Source organism: Budorcas taxicolor, chromosome 18 (assembly GCF_023091745.1).
Source record: "Budorcas taxicolor isolate Tak-1 chromosome 18, Takin1.1, whole genome shotgun sequence".
In the NCBI taxonomy this organism is placed as follows: Eukaryota; Metazoa; Chordata; class Mammalia; order Artiodactyla; family Bovidae; genus Budorcas; species Budorcas taxicolor.
In genome coordinates, this window is record NC_068927.1 from 36165474 (window position 1) to 36181424 (window position 15951).

The window sequence follows — 15951 nt, forward strand, 5'->3', positions numbered from 1 at the left end:
TCTCTGAGCAGCCAGATCTTGGTCACTGGGTGGCAGAGCCACTCCTGCCTGGAAACCAGGTGACACTGGTGGTAAAGAACCTGCGTGCCAATTCAGGAGACTTAAGAGATGAGGGTTCAATCCCTGGGTCGGGAAGATTCCCTGGACGAGGGCATGGCAACCCACTCCAGTATTCTTTCCTGGAGAATCCCATGGACAGAGGAACCTGGTGGACTATAGTCCATGGGGTCACACAGAGTGGGACAGGACTGAAGTGACTTAGCACAGCATAGGCCCCTCCAGCCAGGCAACAGCGCCCCCTGCCAGCTGAGCAGTACCTGCTGAACTTAGGTTCCTCTACTCTAACTGGAGGTCTTTGGGAGTCACTTACTTATTCTGGAAGCTTCTTTCCTCACCTGCAAAACAGAGATAAGAAAGAATGCCACACAGGGCTGGCTCAAGAATTGGCCATCTAGGTACTTATATATCAAGGCTTCTGCCAATGCCCACTCTCAGGACAGGCTCAATATCGTCAGAAGGCCCCCAGGAACAGATTTTCCAAGGGCCCAGGCTCCTTGCTGAGGCCTCTAGAAGGCTCTGCCCACCAGATGGACTGGCAAGTCTTCTTAATAACTGAATTTTTCCTCAAAGAAATGGAGGCAGGGAATCACATTATGACTTCTGACTGGCTGATCCAAGGTCTAAGCCCCCCAGCCTATCCTGGTGACCAACTGTGCTGGGGGAGGCAGAGGCCCCAGACCTGAGCACTTGGGGTGACACAATCGGAGGATACTGGTGGAGACAGTGCTTCAGGTGGCTTTCAACAGAGAAATCTGCTGTCACTGCCCTGACTAGGGGACCAGACTGAGCATCACCGAGGATGGGGACAAGCTGGCATCACACAGCTACTGGTGGATACTAAGGATTCATAGAACACTCCTGGGCAAGGTTCTCATTAATAGACTCTAACCTGAACTCAACCAATTTCTAGTTTATAGGAAACACAGCAAAGGAAGAAATCAGACTGTGGGACTTCTCCAGGACAACTCACATTGTGCTTTTCAAAACAGTGTCAAGAAAGATTAAAAGGTGGGGAGGTGGGAGATAGTTCTAGACAAGGCTAAAGAGATGACAACCAAATGCAATACATGGAACTTGACTGGAGCCTGATTAAACAATTATGAATGACATTGTGGGGAAATTCATATATGACTGGATATTAGATATTAGTGTCAGGGAATTGTCTGCTTTGGGACCAGATAACAGTACTGTGGTTACAGGCTTAATCTTAGGAGACATAGGATGAAGTACTTAGAAGTGCAGGGTCGTATGTCTGCAGTTTACTGTCAAGTATATTTATATTCTCCACACATATAAATAAAGCCAGTGTTGTAACATGTTAAGAACCGTTAAATCTAGGTGGTGGGTATACAAGACTGTGTGCTACCTTATTCTTTCAAGTTTTTGGCATACTTGCAACTTTTCCCAATCAAATCATTGGGAGAAATTTTTTAAATGAACCAAACCTCCTTGACTCATCCTGTTTAGGCACTCACTACCACCCCCATTCCAAATCGGGAGTGACCCCACAGAGATGAAAGACTCTCAGGCACCCTGGGAAATGAATATAAATTAAAGGTTTATTACAAAATGCAAAATGTTAGTTTCTTATTGTCAGCAATTCAAGAAAACAAGGCCATGAGCCCTGCATGGGGCTGGGAGCAAAAATCCAGGCTCAAGACCGGGCTGATAAACACTGGTTCACAACCTCAAGCAGGTGGGTGTTCTCTAGGGCGGCTGCCACCCGCTCTTTATCCGCAAGCTGCTTGTTCACTAGGTGGAAAGAAGAGAGTGGTGAAATATATCTAACCCCCCCCCAACTCCCTACAAAGCCCTCCTCTCACCTTCCCAGGATTCCAAGTCAATCTGGCTACCCCCACCATCTGAGCCCACACCTCCCCCACCTTCTTGTGACCCGTTCCCACCTGGCCCATCTTGTCTGCCTGCTACACTATAAAGCCTGGCACACCCTGGTCCCATATACTTAGAAGAGAGAGAAGGCAGGAGTGAAAGAACATGGTAAATACAGGAGACTCAAGTCAGGCCAACTTTGCTTTAGGCTGCCACCTAAAGCATCTGCCTAGTGCCACATCCCCAATCTTGCCCTAGAAACCATCATGGCAAGGGGGAAGCCTCGGGGCTAATGCTTCAATACCAGCCCACACTTACCTGCATGTTCTGAGGCATGGGTCCCTGGTGTAATGTGCACATCCATCTGGGAGGGAGAGAGGTGGGCCTGAGCACCCACACACCTGTCTACCCCCTTCTCCCCACTCACCCCCTCCAGTTGATCCTACTTCCTAATTATGCTTTTGGACTCTGGCCTTCCAAATCCATTCACTGCCAGTCCATCACTACCCAAATGTCTGGCCAATGGCTACTGACTTAAAGACCTGTCTGCACCCTCCAACCCTGCTCCAAACGTATCTGTGGCTCCCTACTGCCCAAACTGCCACACTCCTCACTACTTTTCTGCACTTTCCAGCGTGGGTCTTTATTCTTGTCTTATCCAGTTGGAAAGCCTCCTCCCAATTTCATCTCTGTTAGCCAAGTTCCTTCCAGATCTCTCTTATGTCCAGACTCATGCTCCCATCCTCCTCAGTGACAAACACTCACAGCTGCCCCATTCCCAGGGCTAAGTTCAAACTCACTTTGAAACGCTGGGGAAGGGATCGCAGAAGCTTGACTTTGATGGAGAGGCCAATAAGGGTGGCCATACTGCAGTGTGGAATGGTGGGTGTGAAGGCCACGGCCACTGTGCTCTCAGGGTCGCTCACCTAGTTGGGGAGAGGGATGTTAGGAGTCATGACGCGTTCAGTCCTGAGCCCCTCTTTTTAGTCTGTTGCTTCAAACAAGTCTAACAAGTATGGGCCTCAGTTTCCTCATCCATAAAATGGGTGTGCAAATGTTCCAAAGAACCACTGAGGGAGGAGTCCGTGACCTGAAAGCACACCAGCCCCTTGGTGCACAGCTGAGCTATTCTGACTCTCCCGAACAAGTCGCTACCCTGGATGCTCGGAGTGACTCACCTGAACCCGGACTTGCTCTACTACGTTCAATTCTTCTAGCGTCAGGGGATGCTCCGGGTCATTGATGGAGCGAATCAAATGTGTCAAGTGAAGGAAAGAGGACTCTGTGCCTTTGCCCACTGAGAACCCTCCGCCGGTATGCCCGGCCCTAACACAGCTCCACCAACTACACAACGTCACTTCATCCCCCGCATCCCATGCCCGCGAAAACCGCCCCCCACCCCCGCTCCAGGCAGCGGCGGATATCGAAGATCTCGCGCGCGTCGATGCTGTCTGGAACCTGCTCGTCCTCCTCGCCGGCGGTCACTGGCCGGTCCCCAGAGCGTTCGTAGATGAGGGGGTTAGCGTTCTCCAGGAGACCGCCCCCCATCCCGCCGCTGCCCACCATCGCGGAACCGCGGCCGGCGACCGTAGGCATGCACTTCCTCTCCTACGGCGCACTTCCGGGGAACGGGAAGGGGGCGTGGCGTGGTGACGGGGTAACGCGAGGGACACGCAGCGCAGCCCGTGCTTCACCTGGGGTATGGGTGGGACGGTGGCCTCTGTGCGCTCTCCACGCGGACCCGGGAATATACCGAGCGCCTCCAACAACGGCACCGAGAAGGGAGCACATGTGCGAGGCGGGAGGGTGCTGGGCACCGCAGGATAAGGCTGGAGCACTGAAGATCCGAATGAGATCGAGCCAGGCATCATTTCCTCCGGGAAACCTGCCCCTTGGGCTGGGCAGTTGCCTAGACTTGCCTCTGTCTGCCCCGACACGGCTCACTGCGTTTCGGAACTTCCAGGACACGTACCTGCAGCTCCATCTGCACCTGGGGCCCGAGAGTGCTCTCCCAGTCCCCAGCACGCGGACCAGCAGACGTTCTTTAAATGTTTGTCCAATGGATAAATAACTGACCTCGATTTTGGAAAGAGCTGGGGACAGGGAAAGACCCGGGATGAGGTTGAGGGTGTCCTTAAGATGAGTGCCGCTATCAGGTGTGCATTTCAAAAGGGGGACCTTTGCTGAGTAGGGCGGGGGGCTCACGGAGACCCTCAGACCAGAGACAATAAGGGGATGAAGGTGAACCCAGGAAATCGATCCCTGAAAACAAGGAGGGGTTTTTGGAATGACTGGCAGTTACGTTTCCCTGCCTTTACTCTAGCGGTTCCTTTTCCTCTGAACGAAAGTCGTTTTGATATCTCTTGTCTGTGGGAATTCTGGTTGTGCCCCTCTTAAGGAAACGCTCCCGGTTTCCACAATTACAGCTTATTGCTCCCTCTCCGCGATCCTCGCACCCCTCCCCCCGCCCCCGCCCCAGCACCACACTTGTCGAGCCTGTGACTGTAGGGACTCTAAACGCAAGTTTGGGGAGAGGGGTCTTGGTATTGCGGAGGAACTGCAGAAGCCTCAATGCCCCTTCGAAGGAAGCCCAAGGGGACCCAGACAGAAGGGAAGCGGCTGTGCTAGCCCCTGCCTGCCACTGGTCTTAACCCGTTTAGTCCCGTTCTCCTGCCAAACCCACCTTTGCTCCCGCCTCTGCCCTGCCCAGTCCAAACTCCAGGCCTGGGCGAGGCACTGACTGGTCGAGTCCTGGCTGGACGGGTCCCCGCGCAGCCTCTTGCTGAAAAGCCGCGTGCCCGCCGGTAGTGCAGAAAAGACTTCTGAGCTCACGATGAAGCCGGACGGGCCTCGCTTGCTTCTGAGGGCCGTGGCCTTCGGGTTCTCGCTTCTCCTCGTCGCGGGCCAGGGTGAGGCTCCCGCGCAGGACGACATAGGGACCGGGGTAGGACTTGGCCAAATTCTGCAGAGGCTGTGGGGGTGGGGGTGGGAGTGGTAGAGCGGGTACTGGCGTCGGGGAGGTGGGAGCCGCTGGAGCGCTACAGTACCAGAACCGTGATCCCACGCATCTCTGCGTCCCCAGAGGCGAGAAAAAGTCTGGCCTGCCCCAAGTCTAGCTACGCTGAGGGGCAAGCGGGCTCTAGGGTGTAAGACGCAGCCGGGCGGGGTGGGAAGTTATTTAGAACATTTCCCTTCAAGTGTTCGTGGTGGAGCTGGAGCTGATCAACAATAATAATACCTTCCTGCTGCCGTTTGGCTCTGAGCGTTGCACCCTTGGCCAGAGGGACGTCCTGAATGCTTCTGAGCCTCTCTCCACGGAGTTGTAGGCAAGGTTACTGGCTCAGGCTACAGAGGCCCCCATCCCCAGCAGCCACATCTAGCAGGAGAGATTGCCACATCCTCTTCACCCCATGCACCCACCCTAGGTGAGGGTGTACCTTGGCCTTCAGGGCAAGGTACTCGCTCTTTGTGCCAGCCCTTATCAGTAGCTTTTACTGATAAGTAGCTTAGGCTATGTGGGCACGATACCTGGGCACAGCCCCAGCTCCTGTACCTGCTCTTGAACCCTATGATCATGTAATTCAGAGGTTCTCTGCCTGTGACACTTGACTATCTTGTCCCCTCCCAGTCCAATCTACCCAGGAAGGGTCCACACTCATGACTCCCCCGTGGCCCACCCCACTGGGCTTCCACCCTTACCCCTTGCTGACCAGGCTCTAGGAGGTCCGCGGCATCTTCCAGCACCACAATCTGCTAAACTTAGCTGAGGCCTCTTTTTAAAAATGTTGCTGTGTTGGATTGGACCCACTTTCAGAGCAGAAGAATTGATAAGTACAGGTGATGGGTCTGTCCCTCTCCTGTCCTACCAAGTCCTGGCTTTTCGACAGGGACCATCTAGATCTCCAGGGCTTTCCACACACTGCCCAGGAGTTCGCCCAAGAATGGCTGTGTGCATGCATCCTTGGTTTTCACCCAGATGGTCACCCGTTGCCTCCCTTTCTGGTCCCTGGCTTTTCCACTTCCTGACCCCAGGAATGACCTCCACATCCCATCGTGGTAGAACTTCTTCATACTGTTTAATGAAAGGGCTTCTCTTCAAGAAGTAAGCATCCTCAATGTAACCAGCCTCTGATCAGGAACATTTTAGCAGGTTTTGTCCTTTGCTATAATGAACAACCAGCATTAGAGGCTGGTGGAGGCAGTGAATTACATGGATAGACATTACATCCCACCAGGAATTAGAGAGCAGCATATTCCTTGGGAGAATGGCGGGCCTTCTGACTTGAAAAGGCATTGCTCAATTGCCCTCTATGGAGCGTGAGAATAGCTGCTGACTCTGGCCTCACCCACACTATGTGTCATCGAGCATGTTAATCTATGTAGTACAGTGATGTGAGGCTGTTTTTTGTTTTCTTTCTTTAAAAAAGAAAAAGAACACTTTTTATTATGAAACCAGGCTCAGATCTGCCAAATTCTGCAGACAGAACCTGAGCCTGCAGGAAGAAAGGCGCCAGGGAGGTGGGAACCAGTGGAGATAACACCAGAGGAATTGGGAGCCTGATTGGATACCTCCCTGCACCCTGAGGCACAGAGAGGGTCAGGACTGCCTGAGGTCACATAGCACTGCAGGGATCCGAATCTGAGGTAGGGAGAGTAATATAGCAGACTCAGGAAGCCTTCAACAGTTATCAAGACCTGGCCAACTTAGTTTTGTTTGGATTATCACCTCTCCTTTGCACTATTATTTGAAGCAAATCCCAGACATCATATCACTTGTAAATTGTTAAAATCATGTCCTACTAAAAGAAGAGGTATATACCTCTCATAATTTCTTAATGTAATCAAACATCTAGTCGAACATTCTTTTTTCATGTTATCTCATGATATTTATGACATTTTTTAAAACCATGATTTATATAAGGTTCATACTTTAAGAACTGGTAGCTGTGCTTCTTTTTTCAATAGCAGATTTGAGATATAATTCACATAGCATTTAATATGGTTTGCAGGGACTTCCCTGGTGGCCAGTGATCCCAATGCAGGGGGCACATGTTTGATCCCTGGTCAGGGAACTAGGGACTTCCCTGGTAGCTCATCTGGTGAAGAATCTGCCTGCAATTCAGGAGACCCTGGTTTGGTTCCTGGGTCAAGAAATTCCCCTGGAGCAGGGATAGGCTACCCAATCCAGTATGTTTGGGCTTCCCTGGTGGCTCGGATGGTAAAGAATCTGCCCGTGATGCGGGAGACCTGGATTCCATCCTTGGGTTGGAAAGATCCCCTGAGGGAGAGCGTGGCAACCGACTCCATTATTCTTGCCTGGAAAATCCCCATGGATAGAGGGACCTGGAGGGCTACGGTCCATGGGGTCGCAAAGAGTTGGACACAACTGAGCAACTAAGCACAGCACAGCACAGGGAACTAAATCCCACACGCCATAACTAAAAAGGATCCCACATGCCACAGCTAAGACCCAGCACAGCCAAAGAAATCAAGTAAATAAACAAATATTTTAATATGGTTTTTAGTATATTTATGGAGTTTACCACATTGATTTCCCTTTTCCCCAACATTTTGTCTCTATGAATATCCCAATTGTGATTTTGTATAAATTGAATCATCCAATATGTGGTCCTTTAGAACTGGCTTTTTTCACTTAGCACCGTGTTATAGAATGTTTGGTAATTCTTTTTATTGATGAATAATATATTCTATTGTGTAGATATGGTACATTTTATTAACCCATTTATCAGTTGATGGACATTTGGATTCTTTCCACTTTTTGGTTATTATAAATAATCCTGCTATGAACATCCATACCCAAGTGTTTGTGTGGACATGTTTTCAGTTCTCTTGAGTTTATACTTATGAGTGGAATTGCTGGGTCATTTGGTAACTCTGTGTTTAACTTTTTGAAGGACTGCAGGGTGTTTTCCAAAGCACTTGCATCATTTTCCCTTCCCACTGGCAATGTACGAAGGTTCCAGCCTTTCCGCATCCTTTCCAACATTTATTATTACCTGTCTTTTTGAAGTATTTCATGAAGCTCAATCTTCAGATTCATTCTCTGCCTTGCTTCTGTTTTCCTTGTAATTTTGTTGTTGCGTTGAAGAAACTAGTTTGTTCTGGAGAGGATCCCAGAGTTGGGATTTGGGTTATTTTTGTTTGTTTGTTTTCTTGAAGTATGGTTGATTTATAATGTTAAGTTAGTTTCAGGTGTACAGTAAAGTGGTTCAGTGATAAACATATTCATATTCTTTTTCCTTATAGATTATTATAAGATATTGAGTAGAGTTCCCTGTGCTATATAAGGGCTCTAGGCCCTTGTTGGTTATTTTATATATAGTAGTGTGTATATGTTAATCCCAAACTCCTAATTTATCCCTCCCCCCTTTTTCCCTTTGGTAACCATAAATTTGTTTTCTGTGTCCATGAATCTGTTTCTCTTTTGTTCGTTTGTATCATTTTTTAAATTCCACATATAACAGAGTTTGGATTTTGCTGATATGGTGTCTTTTAACTGTTTCTCTGCCCCCTGTGTGCCTGTAAATTTGTATTTATATTCTAGAGTCTCGATCAAATTCAGATTTTACGTTTTGCTTTGTTTTGTTTAGGGGCAAGACTGCTTCATATGTGGTACAATGGACTTCCAATAGAAAACATACGATGTCTGATTGTCTTGCTTTCTGTGACAAAATAAGTTGCTGACATCACATTCAGATTTCAGTGTGCGTTTCTCTTAGCATGATTGACACAAATATCTCCTCATTTGTGTAAGAGCTATTTATTGGTGTTCCTCATTCTGTCTGAACATGCACTTTCACCATTTCATGTTCTTTTGCCAAATGTACGTTGCTGTCATCTTTCTGATTTATAGAATTTTTTATCTATTAGGAATGTCAGCTCCCCATCTGTTAGGTGACTTTCTTTCTTTTTTTAAATTTTTAAACTTTTATTTTCAAAGAGCTAGTGTTGTTTTCTGCATCAGGCAGATGTGCTGGACGACCTATTTAAGCAAGTTCAGTTAGCCCAGCTTAACGAAGCTGATGTCCTTCGCATACTGGTGGAAATGCTGGCGGCACGTTTTGAGGCCGTATTTTTGGATCAGACCATGGTGGTTTGAGCAGACCCAGCGAGAGCGAGAACTCTGGCCAAAGTTTCTCTGATGGATCCAATAGAGCTGCTGGTGACCCATGTTGCTTTCTTGGCTGCAGTGAGGCAAAGGTGTTAGGTGACTCTTAATCTCTTCCTGGTTGCCAGCTCCCTTTAGCAGGCGGGCTGTGCTTTCTAATGTTCTAGACACAGCTGCCCTTTCCTCTGTAGTTCTCCTCATAACATCGCTCTTTATTTGGAGAATACTTTATGTCATTCTTGCCACCTGGAGTGTGAGATCCTTAAGGACAAGAATCTTGTCTGTCTGATTCCTACAGCTCTCCTGCTGCTCCTAGACCCGCACACAGTGAGTGGAAGGGACACTCTCCCCGCCATCAAGCTCATATGGCTATTTGAGGCTGCTGGGGCTAAACCATGGTGCTAAGCTCCAGAGAGGTACACTGAGCCTGATGGAAAAGGCTGGAGCAGTAAAGGCAGTGCGGGCAGGGCAGAATTACAGGCAGAGAATCTGTAAAGCAAGTATTGGTAGATCAGTGTCCCTTGAGCTGAGCTGAGGACAGGAAGGAGGTGACAACATCAACCGTCTGGGAGGGCAGCTGAATGGGGAGACCCAACCCTGATGTCCATCTCTATGCCCACAGGCCAGGACTCTACCCGCCCTGTCCGGACCACACACACAGGGAAGGTACAGGGGAGCCTTGTCTACGTGAAGAATGCTGATGTGGGGGTCCACACCTTCTTGGGAATTCCCTTTGCCAAGCCACCTGTAGGGCCACTGCGATTTGCACCCCCAGAGCCCCCAGAATCTTGGAGCGGTGTAAAGGATGGGACTTCCCAGCCAGCCAAGTAAGCAGCAGATCCGGGAACTTTAGGCCCTGGTATAGAGGGTACTCTTGAGCTCTGGGCCAGGTTGCAGTTGTTATTTCATCTAAGCCACAGCCAATTTTCCCTCTGAGACTGATGGATATTCACATGCATTTTTCCGACAAGCATGCTTAAAAGAACAAAGTAACTTTCCCAGACTGAGGGCTTAGCACTCAAAAGAGGATTAGATCTACATGCTGAAGGGACGAGCAGAGGCATGTAACTCCCTAAGTTTTAGTTGTACCGAGTGATCTCTGACACCAGGGAAAGTGGCTCTGGAAGAGGCTTGACCCTTGTAGGAGCTCCTGATTCTAGCAGCTCATACTGTAGATTCCCAAGGAGTGGCAGACCTGAGTCTTCACAGTCACTGTGCCGACCAACAGGGCCAGGTGCCATTGACCAAGGAATGTGTGAATGTTCTTGCTGCTGGAAACTTTGAGGGAAAGATGAGGTTTCCTGAGAGATTGACTTGAGGTTTTTAAAGGACATTGCACTGCTCTTCTCTTGAGAAATTAATCCATTCGTTTTGGCAGCACATGTATACGGGCTACTCCCCTGTTCCAGGTCTGTGTGAGTACAGGGATATGGTGGTGAATGTCAACACGTGCAACCAATAGTTCTCATAGAGGCCCTCAAGAGTCAAGATTTCTCAGCCTCAGGAGGATAGTATCCAAGGCCCTCATAAACTTGAGTCTCCCCTGGAAGATTGGGCTCCATCCCAGCTTTCCCAGAGTCTGTGGACTGTAACCTGGTGCAAAGGTCCTTTAGGGAGGGATCACATGTAAGTGGGGCATCAGAGAAAGTGGGACCAAGCAGCTGGGAGTAAATCGGGGCCCAGAATCTGATTACAGCTACTGCACAGCCCCAGGACTAACTGCCTGCCATGGCCACCAGGTGTCTGCAGGACTCCAACGGCATGAAAACAATGGAACTGTGGAATGTGACCCTGCCTTCTACCTCCATGTCTGAAGATTGTCTGTACCTCAACATCCACACACCTGCCCATTCCCACAAGGGCTCCAATCTGCCTGTGAGTGCCAGGACATAACTGGGTGAGGGGTGGGAGGATGTTTCTTCTGCAAGAAAATTGAAAAGGACAAGATCAGCTTGAGCCCCATTGCACATGGACCCTGTTAAGACACTGAGTGCTTCTTACCCAGCGTGGATGGCTGACCCTTTGGCACAGGGTCACAGAACCCTGGCTGCTTTCAGAGGTCAGAAACTGTGTCCCTGGGAGGGACCCTGGACTCACCCAACCAACTCATACCCAGGACCCAGTCAGGTACCTAGGTGCCTAAGGCCTGCACTTTGAGGTGGCCAGAGACCCCAGTCTTGGATTATCCATTGGGCCAGTGAGAATGGAGTACTCGTTTAATTAATGTGCATGCATGTAAGGTGATCAGAGAAACACCCCTTTTCTTTCCACCCCAGAGGGTTCTGGGGGAAATGGGGCCAGGCTCTGGTAAGTGGGACAGGCCTTACACATGGGAGGCAGGTTTTCCTGATAGAACGTGGGTCATCTTCACTCCAGGTAATGAAGACACTACTGTGTCTTGCTAGAGTTCTGTCCATGTGGTTAGGTGAGCAGAGTCAAAGTTGTGGTTAGCTTAGGTAGCAGCCCTGGTGGGGTTTAGGGCCAGGTGGGAGCCACTTGGTAACTATACCTCGGATTCCCCAGGTGATGGTGTGGATCCATGGTGGCGGGCTTGTCCTGGGCATGGCTTCCATGTATGACGGCTCTGCACTGGCAGCCTTTGAAGACGTGGTGGTGGTCGTTATCCAGTACCGCCTGGGTTTGCTGGGCTTCTTCAGGTGAGTCTGGGGCTGGGCTGGGCTGGGCAATGTGGACTGATGGAGCTAGGACAGTCCCATGACCCTCATCCTTGCCACCTCTCAGCACTGGAGACAAACACGCAACTGGCAACTGGGGCTACCTGGATCAAGTGGCCGCACTGCGCTGGGTCCAGCAGAATATCGCCTACTTTGGAGGCGACCCTGGCCGTGTCACAATTTTTGGCGAGTCTGCGGGTGGCATAAGCGTGTCTTTGCACGTCATATCCCCCATGTCCCAAGGACTCTTCCATGGCGCCATCATGGAGAGTGGCGTGGCCCTGCTGCCTGGCTTCACCGTCAACTCATCTGACAGGGTCTTCAAGGTGAGTGCCCTCACCCATGGAAAGCCCAGACCTGCTCCCCGCATCTCTTAGCCCTCAGCCCATTATGCTGTCTGTTAAGTGGAGATAACAGGGACTCCCCTGCCATCAGAGGACCTTGGGAACAGCCACCTACCTGGGGATTGTTCAGGGGTCAGAATTCACAGGACTCTGTCAGGTCAGAGGCTGAGTGTGTTCCGTGGCTCACAGAACTCCTGCCCTGGGACCCCCATCAGAGGCAGGACCATCTAGGAAAGTGGGATGACACGCTGCCCTCCCACCCCCAGCTGAGTCCTCTGAGCAACAGGGAGGTTGGAACAATTTCAACCCTGTAGAAACCCATTCACAATACTCTGTGAGATTTGGGGGTACACCTGCCTGCACCTGGGCATTGGGCATACCTCTCTCCCCTACCTGGAAGGATGAGCCAACCACTGCTTGATCTCTTCACAGTTGGTGGCCAACCTGTCTGCCTGTGGCCAGGTTGACTCAGAGGCCCTGGTGGGCTGCCTGCGGCACAAGAATGAAGAGGAGGTTCTAGCCATCAGCAAGGTTTGGCTGAATGGATGTGGCTTTGGAGGGAGGGGCAATCAGGTGTGTGGCAGGCAAGCCTGGGTACCCTTCACTGTCCCGGGCAAGTTTTTCTAGCTCCACACTGTGGTGTCCTTATAGCCCTCTTACAGGAGCCTCCTGTAAGCCTCCCTTACAGGAGATGAGGTGTGAATTGAGACCAGGCCATGTTGAGGCAGATGTAGGACCTTCTGGGGTGGGTGTGAGCATCCTGGGATGAGCCAGGAAGGGGTGCATGATGTCTGTGGCATCAGAAAGTGTCTGCAACCTGACCTTGAGGATCCTTAGCACTTCAAGACCATCCCCGGCCTAGTGGATGAGATCTTCCTGCCCAAGCACCCCCTGGAGCTGCTGGCCTCTGCCGACTTTCAACCTGTCCCCAGCATCATTGGCGTCAACAACGATGAGTATGGTTGGATCATCCCCTTGGTGAGGCCCACTCCCAAGCCTCCAGGTGCCTGGGAGCCCATCCAATGGGAAGTCCTCAGGGCTTCATAGTTCTGGGCCCATCCTATTTCCAACTTGAGTCTCTCCCACCACCTAGACCATAAACAATTCTGACATCAGGAGGGAAATGAGCAGAGAGTCCGTGAGGAATGCCTTGCAGGAATTGTCAACAATGATGGTGAGGCTCTTGTGGACCTGCCCTCATGGGGAGGGGTTCCTTTCCTATCCTAAGGCACGGGAACCCATCACCCAGATATCCTGTCCATGCAATACCTCCCCCCACCCCCACCAGAACTTGGTCCCTGTCCTCAGTTCCCAATCCCAACCCAGAATCCATCTCCCACCTCTGCCCCTGCTGCCTCCCGGCCCCTTCCAGCCTGTCTAACCTGACTCCCTCATCCACCTGGGGCAGACTATGCCTCCTGAGTTTGGTGAGCTGTTGATGGAGGAGTACATAGAGGACAGTGAAGACCATCAGACCCTCCAAAACCAGTTCCATGAGATGATGGGGGACTACATTTTCGTGATCCCTGCACTCCAAGTAGCAATGTTTCATCGTGAGTACATCCGTAACTAAGGCCAGCCTGGCAGGAGGGCAGCTTGGAGCTGCAGGTGTCAGGGGAGGTCTACCAGTGTCCAGGTCCCCACCCATATATATTTATTGGGCCCCAGGTGCCAGGCACTTGAAATCCTTCATCTTGGTAAATCCTCATGGCTAGTCTAAGAGACAGACATTTATCCCATTTTACAGAGGAGGAAAAGAGTTCAGTGACCTTCAGTGACTTGCCCAAGACCACACCCTAGGAATTTCCAAGGCCGCGATTTGAACCCAGGCCCTCCCCACTGTGGTTGCTCCAGCCTGGGACTCCCTCACCCCATTGTCCAGATTCCAACCAGCTTTGGACCTAGCTATGTCATCACCATGGATCGTGCAGGAAGGCTCCCAGTGAGGGGCCACCATGTCATGGCCCGTCTGCCCTACCTCCTCAGGTTCCCATGCCCCCGTCTACTTCTACGAGTTCCAACATCAGTCCAGCTTCTTCAAGGATGTCAGGCCGAGCTATGTGAGGGCGGACCACGGAGATGAGGTTCGCTTCCTCTTCAGGAATGAGCAAAGTGAGTCATCCTGGGTGGGGCTCCTTGTTCCCAGGATGTGGGATGCTGGCTGAGACCCTGGGTGAGGGCAATCATGAGAAAACTGAGGCTCCAAGAGAGGATGGGATCAGGTGTCCAAGATCTGACAGCTGGAAAGACTGAGCTCCAGGGACTTCCTTGATGGTCCAGTGGTTAAGACTCCACACTCCTGATGCTGGGGGCACAGGTTCAATCCCTGGTTGGGAAACTAAGGTCCCGCATGCTGCAGGTACAAAACAGAGAAAAGAAAATTTTAAAAAAGAAGAAGAAGAAAAGGAAAGGGAAAAAAAACTGAGCTTGGAGTCCAGGACTCTTCAGACCAGAACCCACAGTCCATCTCTCCTCACCCTGATCTTCGGTGTCTGGCATGAGTGCAGAGAACATTTTTCAAAGGCATCTTTCTCTCTTTTTTTTTTTCCCCTTCCTCCGTACCCTTCTTTTTCCTATTTATTTATTTATTTATTTTTAATCACTCAGTCATGTCCAACTGTTTGTGACCCCACGGACTATACATTCCATGGAATTCTCCAGGCCAGAATACTGGAGTGGATAGCTGTCCCTTCTCCAGGGGATCTTCCCAACCCCAGGGACTGAACCCAGGTCTCCCTCATTGCAGGTGAATTCTTTACCAGCTGAGCCACCAGGGAAGCCCTGCTATTTATTTTTCAAATCTCTTCCAGTGTCAGAATAAGAGCCTTCTAGGTCAGGGTTGAATCCAGTGTCGGGTCGGCCAGAGGCCGGGAAGAATATATGGGGCTTGGGCAAGGACAGGGCCTGGGGAGCAGGCAGAGCCGAAGGCTGGGATGACAGGGCAGAGCCTGGGATGGTGGGGAGATGGGGGAATGACCCACGTGCCGGACTGAACTGCCCTGACCTGGACCCTTGTCTTCTTGCTCTGTAGTCCAATTCACGGAGGAGGAGGAGCTGCTGAGCAGAAAAATGATCAAGTACTGGGCCAACTTTGCTCGAAATGGGTAAGATGTCACACCCCTACTTTAACCCCCATGGTGGAGAGGACAGGGCCTGAAACCCATCTGGGGCTCCCCTTGTCTGTCTACGGTGACTCATGAGCGTATGTGTCCTTCATTGCACGGCCCCCTCCCCAGCTCCAAGATCCTCTTGGACACTCTTTCCATCTCTGGGTGACCTGGATGGGGGCGGTGACAGTGCTGTTACCTACAGAGCCTCCCTCTGTCAGGAAGGAACAAAGGCTGCCCTGCCCCCTGTAGAACTGATGCTCTAGTGGGAGGTGGTTTCTTTCTTTCCTGCTTCTAGAAACCTCCCCTCTCATTCCCCAAGCCCTGTTTGGTTGCCTTGCCTGACCTGTCAGGGGTCAGGTGCTTGGATCTGAGCTTGGTAGGACTCAGAGTGACCCTCATGTCTACAGGAACCCCAATGGTGAGGGTCTGCCCCACTGGCCGATGTTCGACCGGGAGGACCAATACATGCAGCTGAACACGCAGCCTGCAGTGGGCCGGGCCCTGAAGGCCCACAGGCTCCAGTTCTGGACGAAGACCCTACCCCAGAAGACACAGGAGCTAATGGAGACCAAGGAGAAGCACACAGAACTATAGCTCCCTGCATCTGGGGGTGGGGGGTTGGGGGCTTGAGTGGAGGTGGGGGTCTGCCAGATGTGCCCACACATGCCCAGCGGGGAGCCATCAGTTTTTTCCTTCACAGCCATTCATTCATTCATTCTTCTACCCATCTATCCATCCAGCAAACCTTAAAGAACCAACTGCCTGATGTTCCCAAGCCTGCCATGGGTCCTCTCTTCTCAGAC

The 15951-nt window shown here is 51.0% G+C and overlaps 2 protein-coding genes across 2 annotated transcripts; one reads left to right on the plus strand and one right to left on the minus strand.

Annotated features, from left to right (window-relative positions):
- Window positions 1–1601: 1601 nt before the first annotated feature.
- Window positions 1602–3509, minus strand: CIAO2B (cytosolic iron-sulfur assembly component 2B). Its single transcript, XM_052656236.1, has 5 exons — window positions 3315–3509; window positions 3069–3148; window positions 2691–2816; window positions 2209–2254; window positions 1602–1812 (listed from the first exon to the last, which is right to left on the minus strand). Exons 1-5 carry the CDS (start codon window positions 3484–3486, stop codon window positions 1715–1717), a joined length of 522 nt encoding a protein of 173 aa, XP_052512196.1. The 5' UTR covers window positions 3487–3509; the 3' UTR covers window positions 1602–1714.
- Window positions 3510–4723: 1214 nt separating this feature from the next.
- Window positions 4724–15742, plus strand: CES2 (carboxylesterase 2). The gene is made up of 12 exons (XM_052656149.1): window positions 4724–4799; window positions 9642–9846; window positions 10759–10894; window positions 11543–11676; window positions 11762–12020; window positions 12471–12569; window positions 12876–13016; window positions 13132–13212; window positions 13447–13591; window positions 14025–14150; window positions 15070–15142; window positions 15556–15742. Exons 1-12 carry the CDS (start codon window positions 4724–4726, stop codon window positions 15740–15742), a joined length of 1662 nt encoding a protein of 553 aa, XP_052512109.1.
- The last annotated feature ends 209 nt before the right edge of the window (window positions 15743–15951 follow it).